General features: G+C 39.3%; 1 protein-coding gene across 2 annotated transcripts in view; it reads left to right on the top strand.

The window, feature by feature from the left end:
• The window catches only part of PHEX (phosphate regulating endopeptidase X-linked), a 221,381-nt gene extending 207,790 nt beyond the window's left edge, over positions 1-13,591 (top strand). The window contains exons 19-22 of one of the 2 annotated variants that reach the window (XM_024988135.2): positions 2,005-2,070; positions 3,102-3,206; positions 7,525-7,601; positions 10,326-13,591. In XM_024988135.2, coding sequence (XP_024843903.1) covers positions 2,005-2,070; positions 3,102-3,206; positions 7,525-7,601; positions 10,326-10,428 — 351 coding nt within the window. In that variant the 3' untranslated portion in view covers positions 10,429-13,591. 2 annotated transcript variants of the gene reach the window in all.
• Positions 13,592-14,852: the final 1,261 nt, after the last annotated feature.

The following is a 14,852-nucleotide window of genomic DNA, read 5'->3' as shown; positions in this document are numbered from 1 at the left end:
GTTCCTGGTGGGACAGGGGATCTGGTGCAGCACCGGGTAACACCTTTGACACACACTCTCAGCCTTAGATTCCTCATTTGTTAAGCAAACGGTGGTGATAACAGCGCTTGCCTCATAGGACTGTAGTAAAAGAAAGACGCTGGGTAAAGCAGGAGTGCTAACTTTTGGGGACGCAAGCTAGGAGGATCTTGGGTGATTACAGAGATGAGTGTTTTCTGAAGATTTGTTTTTATTCATGGGTATTTCCTGATACCCAGGTGACTGGGCTATCTTAAAAATAAGGAGTTGGTAGAGTTGGTAGGATCTGTAGCTTGAAAATTTGGAACTATGTGTATTAGTCTGTTGCTGCTATAACAAATCACCACAAACTTAGTGACTTGAAGCAGCACCAATGTATTATTTTGCAGTTCTGTATTTCTGACTCAGGTCTCAGTGGGCTCAAGTCAAGGTGTCTGCAGGGCTGCTTTCCTTTCTAGCTGCTTTAGGAGAGAATCTTTTGCCTTGCCTTTTCTAGCTTTTAGAGGCTGCCCACATTCTTTGGCTCCTGCTCCCTTTCTTCTTCAAAGCCAGCAATGACTGGTCAGGTCTTGTCACATGGCATCACCCTGACACACTCCCTCTCCTAACTTCCTTTTCCTCCATTTATATAGACCCTTGTAATTAAGTACACTGGACTCTTTGGGCTTCCCTGGTGGCTCAGAGGTTAAAGTGTCTGCCTGCAATGCAGGAGACCTGGGTTCGATCCCTGGGTTGGAAAGAGCCCCTGGAGAAGGAAATGGCAACGCACTCCAGTATTCTTGCCTGGAGAATCCCACGGACGGAGGAGCCTGGTGGGCTACAGTCCATGGGGTCACAAAGAGTCGGACACGACTGAACAACTTCACTTTCTTCTGGATAATGTAGGCTAATGTGTCCATCTCAAGATCCTTAGTGTAATCATGTTTTAAATGTGCCTTTTGCTGCGGAAAGTCATCTTTTCACAGGTTCTAGGGATTAGAACATAGACCTCTTTATTATTATAGGGCATTATTTTGTCTCTGATATGGGGCTTGGCAAACTCTTTCTGTCAAGGGCCGGACAGTAAATAACTTTGGTTTTGTGAGTTGCAAGGTCTGTTGCAACTACTCAACTCTGCCACTGTAGGAAGCAGACAACCACAGACAACATGCACTTGAATGGATGTGCCTGTGTTCCCATAGAAGTTGAGCTACAGACACTGAAATTTGAACTTTGTATAATTTTCACATGCCACGAGACATTATCCTTCTTTCTATTTTCTTCCAAACCATTGAAAAATGTAAAACCCAGGCTTGCCCTGCAGCCTGTGCAAAAACAAGCAGGAGGCTGGAGTTTGGCTTGTGGCTGTCTTGGTTTAGAATACTTTTTGTCCTCGCCTATTTAAGGGTTGAAGAAATAATCTTCAAGTGTTTGGAAGAATTTCTTCACTGTGCTTGGCTGGTTGTCATACATATTGCAAACCTTGACCTTGTGGTCTGCACTTCTTCTATTGGATTTTTGTTCCCCAGGAGAACTATCTTCTTAATTTTTCATGAAAGTTGCTGAAGGTAAAATGGTAGTGGTTGGTCTTAAAACCTTATTCCTGTATGGATGGTAGATTTTTGGAAACAGAAGCTCACTAAAAAGAATACTCAAATTATGTTAGTTAATCAGAGAAAATAATCTGTATGTTGACATTTCTATTTTGTCCCCATTAAACCAGAGTCACTCAGAATATGTTAACATTTTGTTGGAGCTGGCTAAATTGGTGAGAATAGAGAGATGGGTGAGAAAGAAATGAGTAGTATAATAAAATAGAAATTATATTCAGGAGCACTTTGCTGGGGTTCGTTTGCCATCTCACAATATGTTATGACTACCTCTGATGTATTGAATGCAATTTTCTCCTTAAAATACAGCAGTGTTTTCTTGCTATCATATTTATGCCTCTTGCTGAATGATGGTTGGCTGTGAAACACTCTTATTTTTTCTTTTTCTTTCTGTTAGGTGAAGGGGAAGAGGACACTGGGAGAAAATATTGCTGATAATGGAGGGCTGCGACAAGCTTTTAGGGTATGCACTGCGATGTTTGCTGTGATTTTACAAATTAAGCTATAAAATACCATTTGGGTGCACCTCAGTTTACACTACAGACATTTTCTTGAGGAGTTAGATTTCTATAAATTCTGTGAATTTCTGTAAATTGAATTATATTTCCCCTTTGACTGTTATATTCTGTTAAATGAGTAGAGCTGAATTTCTTTCCTTTTTCTTTTTGGAGAATAAAGTCACCCTAACAGTAATATTGGTTATTAAGATTCATGTAGTTAAAAGATACTTTTCAGAGGATACTTTTAGTGTAGTCTTAAAACATGCTACAGAAATCTTGGGGCTAGGTTTGTAGGTGTTTTCTTTGAGTATACTCTATGCAACCCTCCTTACAATTTTCTCTTAAAATACTAAGCTTCTAAATTACAGTCAGAGGCTAGTGTTTCACATGTAGTGGGCCAGGTAGGAGTCCATCATAATGTTTTCATTATCCCCTGCTCCACGGTTAAGCAAAACACATAAGGATGATGTAGAAAGATATACATAAAGCTATATGTATTCAGTGTCAAGAGCAAGCTGTTATTCTGAGGTTATATTCTTCCTCTAATTCTAGTTAAAATATACTTCAGTTTATAAAATGATGGTGATCGAAGATTATAGTTTTCTCTCTTACCTGGCAAAATAAATAAATTTGCTGATAGATTGGTCCCAATATTTATTTCCATAGGGCTTGCCATTTTGTTAGATTTATTTGTTCCCTGGTAGGAATAGAAAAAATAGCTTTTTTGGGGGGAAGAAAGGATGTTACTTAACATGTGCCTACTTTGGCCCAGCTGCTTTGGTATCTGTTGAGTGAAAGGTCTTTTTGCAGATGAACCTGTCTCACTGTTAAGCAACACACCATTGACTTGCATTTCCAGATGTTTGTTTTCTTAAAGGAAAGCTTGACAGGATACATTTTGCACATGGGGGAGGATATAGTTAATATCTATATTGGAGGAGAAAAGAGAAAAGCCATTATTGCAGAGGGTCATCTCCTCTACTTCTCGCCCCAGGCTTACAGGAAATGGATAAATGACAAGAGGCAGGGAGTTGAGGAGCCTCTCCTACCAGGCATTGAATTCACCAACAACCAGCTTTTCTTCATGAGTTATGCTCACGTGAGTAAGACTGAGGAAGGGGCCTCAGAGAGAAAATGTGGGACTTTGACTTGCTTCCTGGGTCAAAGGTCTGGAACAAAAGTTTAATGACATAACTTTTGATTTTAGCTGAAATTGTATCTTGCTGCTTATTGTCTGGATAAATTTCATGTGTTTCATGTTCTATGGGATATAATTAATTAACTGATTGAATCGAGGCTTATTGGTATTTTTTATCAAGTGAGTTACCAGCCCTGAGGTGACTCACTTGATATTTCTTCAGTATATCCTGACTTCTTAATGTATTTGATACTATTTGTAACCATTTCTAGTGACTCATTCTCTAGAGTCTTTCTTGGCTCTGTTGTTTCCTGCATTTCTCCTCCTTCACCTCATTTGCTGACTTGATCCCGCCACTGTCAACCTGGGGGTCCCTCAAGTCTATGTTCCCAACTGCCAAATGAACATGTGAAGAGTACTAGAGCTGCAAATAGCAGCAGCAAAGGTGAGAGGCATATCACCCTTTTGCGAGTTTAATGGGCTCTCTGAGCAGAAACTGAAAGAAGATGTGCCCTAAATAAGGCACAATTCCGAGTTCGAGTATCTGGCCAATGATGCAAGTGCCAGTTGTTCTTTGTTATTGCCCTAGTTTATGTCACAAATATGTAGGCCTCATTTTCAAACAAGTCTGGGTTGGGTTGATGAAGTCCTGATGCATGGCCTCACAGTGGGCAAATCTGTATCTGTATTGCTCAAAACTAGACAGAGGTTTTTATCAATACAATCTTTTGTTCCTAAGTTTTTTCATTCACTCCTCAGTAAGCTCATTAATTTCCATGTCTTCTTCACTTGACTCCGGTTAAAGGATTCTCATCTGTCTGGGGTCTGTTATCTCTTAAAGCTGACATGGCAGCACTAAATAAATGATCATTTATCAACCTGACATCAGCAAAAGTGTAATCAACAACAAAGTGACTCTCCTTTCTAGTTTTCCTACTTTTATCAACATACCCTCAACCATCAGCCTTTGGGTCTTTCTGGTTAGAAAATCTGGACTCTTAGGTCTTATTTGATCAATTTATCCTCATTTATATGACATGTGTCTCAAAAGCTGATGTTTCATCCCATTAACTGTTCTTCAGATTCAGCCTCTCTTTTTCCCCATTACCCTGTCTTGTCATCTGTAGACTAAGCCTCCATCTCTTCTGCTTTGAATTATCCCAACAGCCTTATGGCATGTTTTCCTGATTTGGCTTCTTTCCACCATTGCCTGTCTTACATGCCACTGAAATACCATTTTTATTTCATAGCTGACCTGCTGAAAGAACTGCAGTGGCTCCCAGGTGCCTGCCACATGGAGACCAAATGCCTCTCAAAGTTCTCCTCAGTCTTATACAACTCTACCCAACCAGCTCTAAATCCCCATAGCTCTACCAGACTCACCCTTAGCTGGGCAGGTGTCCTCACTTCCACTCCACAATGTCATGCTCATCATTGTCTCTGGTTTTGCTTTAGATTTGCCTTCTGCAAAGTGACCCTCTTTGTACTTCTCCCCCTCAGATTATTCAATTCCATCTTTACCATTTAGGATCCATGTCAAGTTTTACCTCTTCCACATCTTCCACAAACTTCCCTATGGATTCCAGGTCTCACTAAAAAAAAAATCTCTAACTCCTTTGCACTTATCTTCTTTACTGTGCAGTTACCTTGTTATCAAAATGTTGAAGATTTTTATCTTCATAGCTTGTGTATCTTCATACACTTATTATTTATCCCCATAGCATCCAACAAAGAAGCTGGGTATATTGAAGACACTTGACGTTTTTAGACGAATTGCTTGAAAAGGATGAGATTAACACAGTTCAATTAAAGAGACTTTCTTTTGGGTCAGTACTGGGTCAGATATCCAAAATAAGCATGCAAATATAGATAGAACTTTCTGGAGCAGGGATTGGCCAACTAGGACCCATGGGCCATATGTTGCCTGCTGTCTATTTTGTATTGGAAAACAGCCATGGTCTTTACATATTGTCTATGGCTGTTTTTGTGCTACAGTGCCAGAGTTGAGTACTTAGAATAGAGACTTACAGTCTGCAAAGCCTAAAATATTTATTATCTGTCTCTTTACAGAAAATGTTTGCTGTCCCATGCTCTAGAGGACAAAGTACAAGGTCCGTCAGTTCTTATTTAGGTTCTTACTTACTTACTTGAGGTCCATCTTAGTAGATGAAGTAAACTAACTGATATTAACATTACAGTCAGTTTTGAAATGTCTCCAAATAAAATTCCAAACTATATATGACTTACTTTAAAGAGATTAAGAAGAAAAATGGCAAGTGATTTTATATTACTAATGAGAAATTTCTCTTGGAGCTTTTCCCTACTGGCAGAATGAGATTTTCAACCTTTTGTAAACTGAAATAAGTCTGCTCATAAGGAGGAAAATTATTTTGTCTCCTGAGAAGGTACTAGGAAAACAGTAAGAACAAAAATGTGTTTTTAGAAATCTCTTAAATGATATATGAAGCAAAGACAGTACTATATAATAATGCAAGAGGAAATAACATTAGAAAAAGTGAGGTGGAATTGATTGTGAGAAACAACTTCACCTTAGCTAGCTTCTGAGGAAGTTAAGTACTCCCATTACAGAAACATCTTTAGAGTCAAATTCAGAACCACTGTGATGGATGGTTTCTCTTTTCCAAAAGCAGTAGCATCCTATCACCTTTGCTGCTGCCTCTGTCCCCGTAGTTTCTGTCCATTTTTCCTTAGATATTCTTATCCTCCTTCTTTCTTCTCATTGCTCCTCTTTCAGTGGACATTCATGGAGATCCTTCCTGGGGCCCATAAATAATCTTCAAACTAGTCTCTCATTTCCTCCTACTCCTGTGCCCCTGCTGGATAAATCTTTTGAAAATGTATTTTTAATCACCTTCATGCTCATTAACAATATTTAAGTATTGTTAAACAAGATTAGCAATACGTTAACCTAAATATGGTAGCCTCTTGCTCAGGACTTGCTCAGGCCAGAAATCTGGCCCCATCCTCACCCTTCCCTGGTCTCCCATTGCTGCCCACTATGCACCACACAGTCCAGCCAAGCTGAATGTCTTGTTTTTTTCTTCTCCAATATGTCTTTGTTTCCATTTTCTCCTCCACTTGGAATTCCCCCCATCATATTCATATGTCCTAGTTCTATTCATACTTCAAGCTATATCATATTTCAAGATACACTTCAAATCAGGATTAAGTAGGTTATGGTACATGAATAAACAGTGCAAGGAAAAGTTTTCTTCTTGTTCATGTTCCGTGTGTAACATGGGTCAGCAGTGGGCCTCTGCTCATAGTTACTACTCAGGACCTGGGTTTTGGAATCTTTATCTTGTAGGTGCTTCCATGGTCACGACAGGACTAGGGAAGGAGTAGGGAGAAAATGTGCACTGGCCTTTAATGTAGCATCCTAAATTGTTTTTAATACTCTTAAAAGTTCTGCCAGATTTTTAAAGCTTCCCCAAGGAAGTAACATATGTCACTTCTGCTCACATTTCATTGGTGAGAGCAAGTGACCATATAGCCATGCCTAACTTCAAAGGGGATGGAACAATGTCCTCCTATCCAAGGACTGAACTAAGATGAAGCAAACAAGGCACCCAGGGTGCAAAATCCTTCCCGCTTATGCTGCTGCTGCTGCTAAGTCACTTCAGTTGTGTCCGACTCTGTGCAGCCCCATAGACGGCAGCCCACCAGGCTCCCCCGTCCCTGGGATTCTCCAGGCAAGAACACTGGAGTGGGTTGCCATTTCCTTCTCCAAGGCGTGGAAGTGACGTTGCCCAGTCATGTCCGACTCTTAGCAACCCCATGGACTGCAGCCTACCAGGCTCCTCCGTCCATGGGATTCTCCAGGCAAGGGTACTGGAGTGGGGTGCCATTGCCTTCTCCGTTCCCACTTATGACCATACTCAATAATGGATGAGTGATTCATTTTACTGATTCAAATGAATATGGTTAACTTTGATAACGGCTATTCCAAACATTATGTTAATTGAATGAATACATTGGTTGATTCCTGGACACATATGCTATTCTCTTCATTTAAAGCATTTGTCTGGAAACCTGTCTTAATTTACTCAAATAGTGAAAGCATTCACAGTGATAAAAACTTCTACTCTGAGGATTGGAATAATAGATGTTACTACTGATGAAGGTTTATCTGATCTACTAAAACAGCTTGTCATCCATCGAGTCTCAAATTACTCTTCGTGTGATTTGAAGCAGGTAAGGCAGTAGACAATGTGTGATTGAAATGGAAGCATAATCATCGGGATGTTTTTCCTTCTAGGTGAGGTGCAATTCCTACAGACCAGAAGCTGCTCGAGAACAAATCCAAGCTGGTGCTCACAGCCCCCCACAGTTTAGGTAAATAGGCATATGGGTGACACGAGTTTTTAACTGTGCATCTCCACCTCCTCTCTTCCCCAGCCATTCCAGGGCTCTACAAATGGGTGATCCGAAAAACAGCCTGCATTGTGAACAGTGATAGCTCATTTCACAGACCAAAAAAAAAAAAAATCTGGCCAAACAGAAACTAAGCGTCTTTTCTTTAATTAGTAGGAAGCTGGTTTAGCCAGTACTCTCTCACCTAAATTTTTGTAGTAGGCTTTTGTACACACCTCTAGTATCAAGAGATCTATGAGACTGTACAAGACTCCAAAGGTAATTTAGAATCCAAATCATAGCTTTAGTAGTAATTCCCACTTATTATCTTCTGGTTTTTGAAAGGCAGCAATCCTCGGGTGCCATGAGTACACCATGGGTGCTCCATAGACTGGCATGTTTGATTTATCCAACCGCCTACTTTTTAAAAATATTGACCAGAAAAGCCTTTTTTAGATACAAATGAGCTCTTATGTACTATGCCTTAAAACACCTAGAGCTCTGGTTTAATTTGTGCTGTAGAATATCCTATTTAATGCCTCTTGTTCTTTCATGCAGCCAGCCAACAGACATGAATGAGTGCCCGCTTACAGAATAGCTCTGAACACAAAGGAGGATATATGGTGGCATTTAGCTATTGTAATTCATATCTAGAGGCAAAAGCTCTACGTTTTAGCTTTTAGTTTGAGTCTTATTTTGAAACAGTTGCTTATATATGAAGGGAAATGAATTACCATCTTAATTGTCAGGATGTATAAAATATTAAGTAAAAATAAAATTAAGATTACTATTACCTACCCCATAGTAAGTTTCTAGCATAGTTTGAGGGAAATTTTCTGTGCTAAGGGACAGAGTTATAATAGTAAATCCAAGAAACACAGTAATTTGTATTTATTTGTTCTTTGCTTAGAACGTATTATTTCTTGGTATCTTTATATGTAATGTTTAAATGAATCCATTAGCATATTGTAGGAAAGTCATCTAAAAGTTCCATATGTTGAAATGTTATTCCCAAAACCTTGCCTTAGAAATTCTCAAGAAATTGACTCTAAATTACCCCATAGCATAAAAACCTAATCACTATGTTAGAAATTCTCCCCCACTGAGCTAAACTGTCAAAAATGCTGACAGTCTCTAATAAACTGTGCTTCCACTCACAAATGATGCAGATGAAATCACACAGTAGATTAATTACTCAACAGATAAGTTCTTAAAAACTAAGTTCCTCTCACTAACTTGTTGCCTGTAATGTTGGATTTTAACTGATAATTTTCAGAGTACACTTACCTGTCAGCTAAATTTGATCCTTAACACTTGCCCAGGGTGAATCATAGTGAAAGTGAAGTGAAAGTCGCTGAATCGTGTCCGACCCGTGGACTATAGCTCACCAAGCTCCTCCGTCCATGGGATCCTCCAGGCAAGAATACTGGAGTGGATTGCCATTACTGTGTGTGAAACCTGCATCCCTCCCTGTGTGTGTGTGTGTGTGCACATGCGTGCATGTGCACTCAGTTGCTCAGTCGTGTCTGACTCTTTCATCCCAGCTGACACACAAGAGGTTATGGGGGTTTTGAATTACAAGCCGATATATTCATTCAAATGCCCACAGGGAACAAAATCATTAGGGAAGAAAGAGTCATTGACCAAGAATGCTGTCTCTAGTCAGCCTTTTGAACCTGCAGTTGAGTAAGAAATAGATGAGGGGGGTGGATCTTTGCTAGCTTGTTAGTGATGTCTGCACTAACTGTAGATTTTGAATGTAGCCGATTTCACACAATGGAAATACCACTTTCAAAAGGCAGTTAAAATCAAAGTGCTGAGTAGGAATCTGTAGTCTTTACTGCAGTCAGGCAGGGAACTTGCAAGAACACCAGATTTTGGAGCTAACTCCAGCAAAGCATTACTCATCAATAGCAACTAGACCCCGTTCATTAGTTTACTGTTGCATGAACCAAATTCTAGGTAAATATGAGCCTGCAAGCGTAATAGGAATTTATAGAAAGTGTTTCTGTGGATTGAATGAGTTCTTTAAAGATAATTTAGAGATAGCAACAACATGAATGAATCTTACAGACATAATACTGAGTGAAAGAAATCAGAGACAAAAGAGTGCATAGAGTGTGATCCACTGATGTGAAGTTGAAAAACCAGTAGAATTGATCTGTGGCCACAGAGGTCAGACTAGTAGTTATGCTTGGAGGTACTACTGTTAGGGCATACACAGGAGCCTTCTAGGTGCTGAAAATATCCCATGTCTTGATCTGGGTGGTAATAACATGGGTGTATACATGTGAACTCAATGAACTTTACATTTTAAATGTGCATGTGCTACGTCAGTTATATGTTCCATAAAAAGTTAAATTAAAAAATGGTTAGAAAAGTTAAGTATTGGTAAATTGTATAGTTTGTAGGAATTTGTAAATTTATAGCAATGTACCACCACATATACAATTTATAGGAATTGTAAACCCTACAGTTTATAGAAATTTAAAGATATTTTGAAGACTAATAGCATTTGTCTGGTTCTAGTCTCAGCTCTGTTAATTTTCTTGAAAATCTACTTAACCATTTTGGACTTCAGTTATCTCCTTGTAAATAGACTAAATGAATGGACTATTTTATCAAGCCATAGGTTGCTAGAGTTTTATTCAGAACCTGTTGATTTGTAAGAATTAAATGACATGGACTATGACATATCTTTTTCAGGGTCAATGGTGCAGTTAGCAACTTTGAAGAATTCCAGAAGGCTTTTAATTGTCCATCCAATTCCACAATGAACAGAGGCGCAGAATCCTGCCGACTCTGGTAGCAGGACTGTTGGTTCCTGCCATCCTGAGAGAGCTGCGCGGTGCTCATCACCTACTGCCCTAGGCCTGTGTTCCCCTGAAGATGTTTATTTTAATGCATCTTTGGTATTTGGGTATTGCTTAGATCTAAACATTATTCAAAGTTGTAAGACTTAAAAAAATGGAATACAAAAAATCGAATCACATATGTTTCTTTAGAAAGCCAATTAAGTCCCCAGGCTGCTTTTGTTAAAATGTTGTTTGCTGAATTGTTGCTATTGTCCATTTTAGTGTATAAGTTGCAGCTAAGCGGTATGTACCATTTTTATCTACAGCTTTGCAGGGGCCCTAGGTAGAATATATCCAGAAAAAAAAATCAGCCTATTACACTAGCAACCCTCAGTGGTGTGGACATGTGCGAGGTTGCCTGGGAGGTCTTCTGTACTGTTAGATTTCCTGCACCATCCTTTCATAGCATTGATTAACTCTAAGGTGGTTAAGTCAGAAATAATGTTGAATCCTCATTTGACAGTATTTGATGAAGTTCTGGCCTTCAGCTTTGGAGTCTCTTGGGATGAAAACACGCCTCATAGCTTGTATCTGATGTAGCCCACTGCCCTGTTCAAGTCAGAATGAACAAAGCTGGCAGAAAAGACTGCTTGGTGAAGGCTTGAGTTTATCAAATAGTAAGACAAGGCTGTATCTCTAAGTCCCAGAAGAAGTCAAAACTCCTAGTCATGCAACCGCAGGCACAGTAGGAAACAAAATCTCCAAAATTTGATCTGTTCTGTTCAAACCTTGGCAATTATGTTATCTGCTAGATGCTTCTCTTCAGTCTAATTTCTGGTTGTCTTGTTATCCTCGTATATGTGCCTTCTCCTGTTTCTGAAATAAGTAGGCATAAAAAAAATGATTTTCTAATTCCCAATTAGGAACATATGGCTTTCCCTCCCCTTGAGTGCAAAGGCATAAACCCCACATTGAGGCTCAGTTACCTCTTTTAAAAATCCTTTTTGAAAAATTTCTTGATTAAAGACATGTTAGAATCTATTGATTGAATTTAAAATTCCCTGCATAGTCCAAAGAAACATAATGTTTACTCTTCAAGACTTCTTCTAAAGAGTTTATAAGAAAGAGCATTACTCTGTTTTCGGTCCTCAGAACTCTGTCCTTTCAAGGGAACTATTCCATGTCTTATTAGAGAGTGTGTGTGCAGGATAAAATTGTAACAGCTTTAAAGTGCTTCCCTGGCATTTTTGCTTTTTAAAATAGCCATCCCCTCTTCCCATTATTCCTTGTACACGTGGTTCTAGGTTAAGCTGGTCAATAGGAAAATCTCAAAAGCATAATGACAAATTCAGACTAACCATAGGAAGCCATTTTACATCCCTAGAATTTGTCATTAAAAAGTGTGTGTGTGTGCACACACCATGTCCTTTTGTAACCATGGGAACGTAGGGGAGAAAAATGCAGGGGCACCATCATGAGGAAAACAATTTCAGTGCATTAGTCAGTGAAGAGTGATTTTCCCCTTGACTTCCTCCTCTCTGAATCGATAAACTCCTGAAGGGCAGCTACCTTTTCCGCCTTAACCATGACTTGATATCACCTTAGTTTGCATTTTCAAAAAAGCAGTTAAGGGTGCTGGAAACCTCCATGTCTTTTCTCTAGAGGAATCATTCTGATTTGGTTTAGACTTAGAAGATTCTCCTTGTTTCATTCCTATATCTGGACATTTAAAATCAGCTTAAACGTTTTTAAGGCTTACATAAACAGCATATTCCTTCTAGTTTTCTCTTTTTAAACTCCAAATAAACACATTCCTGCCGGTCAGAGAAAGTGTTTGATAAAAGTGTAGAAATAGGCTTTGGAAATGGGACTTGATCAGTCACTTAATGGTTTAGGAAAACAGGTTGGTGAACAGTTGGGGCCTGAACAGTTTCTAAGTGATATGGCTACTTGTCTTGACTAACTTTACTTGATGTAACTCAATTATACTGCAAGCTGTCGATAGGATGGCCGTTGTTAAAATAGACTTAGAGTAGCTCAAGTCACCACGACTCGCTGGGACAATTTTCTAGATTGAATTTCCAAATTCATGTTCCTGTTCAGATTTTCAGAGTACATTCTTATTGTCTCTTCTCTTCAATACAGACTAATAGAAAAGAGTCAGATACCGATTAAGTTGTGTAAGGAAGAAGGTAAAATGCGACTGGAAATCGGGGGAGGGGAAAGGAGAAGCTGGCCTAGGAATGTGACTCTGAAGGAGAATCCAGGATTTTGTCAGTTCTTGCTAAGCACATCCACTGGAGGAGAGCCATAAAATATTACAAAAATAATTATGCAAAATTAAAAGGCAATTAGATATTGGATCTCAGACTATGACTGCCATAGCACACTTCTCTGATTCATACACCAGGTATTCTGCCAGTGAACTATTGCCTGCGAAATGGAAGGCGTTAGGTTTTTGTGAAATTCTCCTGGTTTAGTCAAGGTTCTTATGTGTATAAAATGGTCTTGTTTGGCTTATCATCATTGCCCAAAGTTTGTTGAGCTTTTTACCAACCACACAGCACTGGCCTCCTATTTCCATTTTTTCCTTTTATGAAATGGAGTTGGAAGTGACTACTGCAAGCTCAGGATTCATAAATTATCCTTAAGTTTATTCAGTGCCTTTCCTCAATGGAGCTTAAAGCATAGCACATAAATTTTATCTTATTTAGCCCTAGAGCATCACTAAGAAGCAACTAGGAACTGTAGCTTGCCACATAGGTTATGCTTGCACCAGATCAGTGGAGAGGTTTGAGATTGCTTCTCAAGTACCCCAGAGTCAGGAGAGTTAAAGCCTTTGTTCTTTGGGCTGCTTGCCTTTGCATTAACCTTCATCCCTTAGGTCACCCCATTTCTGAATACATTTGTTCCAGCAGTATTTCTGTAATTATTAGCATTTGATATACTTCTTCCTTGATATTTTTAACAGTATGTCTCAGTTGCATATTAAATTATGGAAGAATATATGATTATTTCAAGCAACAACATTCTCATTGCTAGTGGAAGTGCCCCACTGGTTCGAAGAAAGGTGTTCTTGGATTATGCATTTCATATCTAAATGGTCTTTGTATTTTCTTCCCTTACTTGTGAAACAATGTGAACGATCATTTTAAGGACAATAAAAAGTTGAAGATATTCTGTTTCCTTTCTTTTTAAAAATAATATTAAAATTGATTATATCCATTAGCATACTCAGTTATATTTTAGACAATATTTGCCTAAAAAGTACACAAAGCATTGGAGTGGACTAGGTTTCTCAGTTTAGGAAAGTGAGATTTGAATGCAGTAACTTTTTCTGTAGACAATGAGAGATTTGAGAGTTGGCCATTATATTTTCTTCCAGGATATAAACGGATATGGTTTATTGCTTATGCAGTTATATTCCTAATGAGGAAAAGAGAGGCTTCGGAGGAGATTATCAACCATGGTATGGCTGGTCTTGCAAAAGTGACAAGGAACATTACGGTTACTGTCAAACCAAAGAATCTCTATTTTGCTGTCACCTTTCTTTACCCATTAAGTCAGATTATGGTCACTCATTCAGTACATAGTAACTGACCACCATTTGATTTAAGTCACTGAACTAGCTGTATTTAAGCAGATCATGTGCAGTTTCAGCTTCAATGAACAGTCTGGTCTAACATGGTAAACAGACACATAAATTGCTACATTCACCCTGTATCATGGCAAGTGTGATGAAATTCAAGGACATTGGGTTGTGGTTTGGTACGCAGAGAAAGATTTATTCACTTCTCCTCAAGTGGATGCTATCAGAGTTCTCTCTACCCAGATCCCAGCCCTTTTACTGGGGACCCTAACTTCACCTTCTGTGTGCTTTTTTTTTTTTTTTTTTTCTCATTGGCTGTAGATCTCTAGGATGGCTGCCCTCATGCTACTGGAGCGTCTGTGCCCCATGTACTTCCAGGGAGCTGGAAGTGCCTGCCATTTTCATCCCCTGGTGACCTTTGGACAACGAGTGAGTGGTACAGGACAATGAAAGCCTGCCTGCCTTTCCTGAGTCCAGACAAATCCAGAAGCATACCATAGAATTCATACTAACTTCCCTCGGGGGGCATTTTGGTATTAGACTGGCAGTGGAAGTAGAGTCCCCTGTTGATTATTTTAAACATCTTTCTGATGTATTCAGAGATGTGAAAACTACTGGTTTATGGTAGGGGTACCACAGTGTTCATGTACAGGAGATAGACATCAGACAGACTGTAGAGCTGGTAGGTAATAAGCGTCTCAGTATGACCTGTTAGTGCCCCTCTGAGAGTCTACTCTAGTTTCTGAGCTGATCCTTGAAAAAAGAATTTTTGCCTGTAGGGTAGTGGCAGGAGGAAGGATGTATAGAAATGATTGAGTTTATGAGTGATCTCTGGGGCATGGACGGGAA

This window comes from Bos taurus, chromosome X (genome assembly GCF_002263795.3).
Source record: "Bos taurus isolate L1 Dominette 01449 registration number 42190680 breed Hereford chromosome X, ARS-UCD2.0, whole genome shotgun sequence".
NCBI classification, from domain to species: Eukaryota; Metazoa; Chordata; class Mammalia; order Artiodactyla; family Bovidae; genus Bos; species Bos taurus.
The sequence above is the reverse complement of the archived record's forward strand: the minus strand, read 5'-3'. Positions and strand labels throughout refer to the sequence as shown.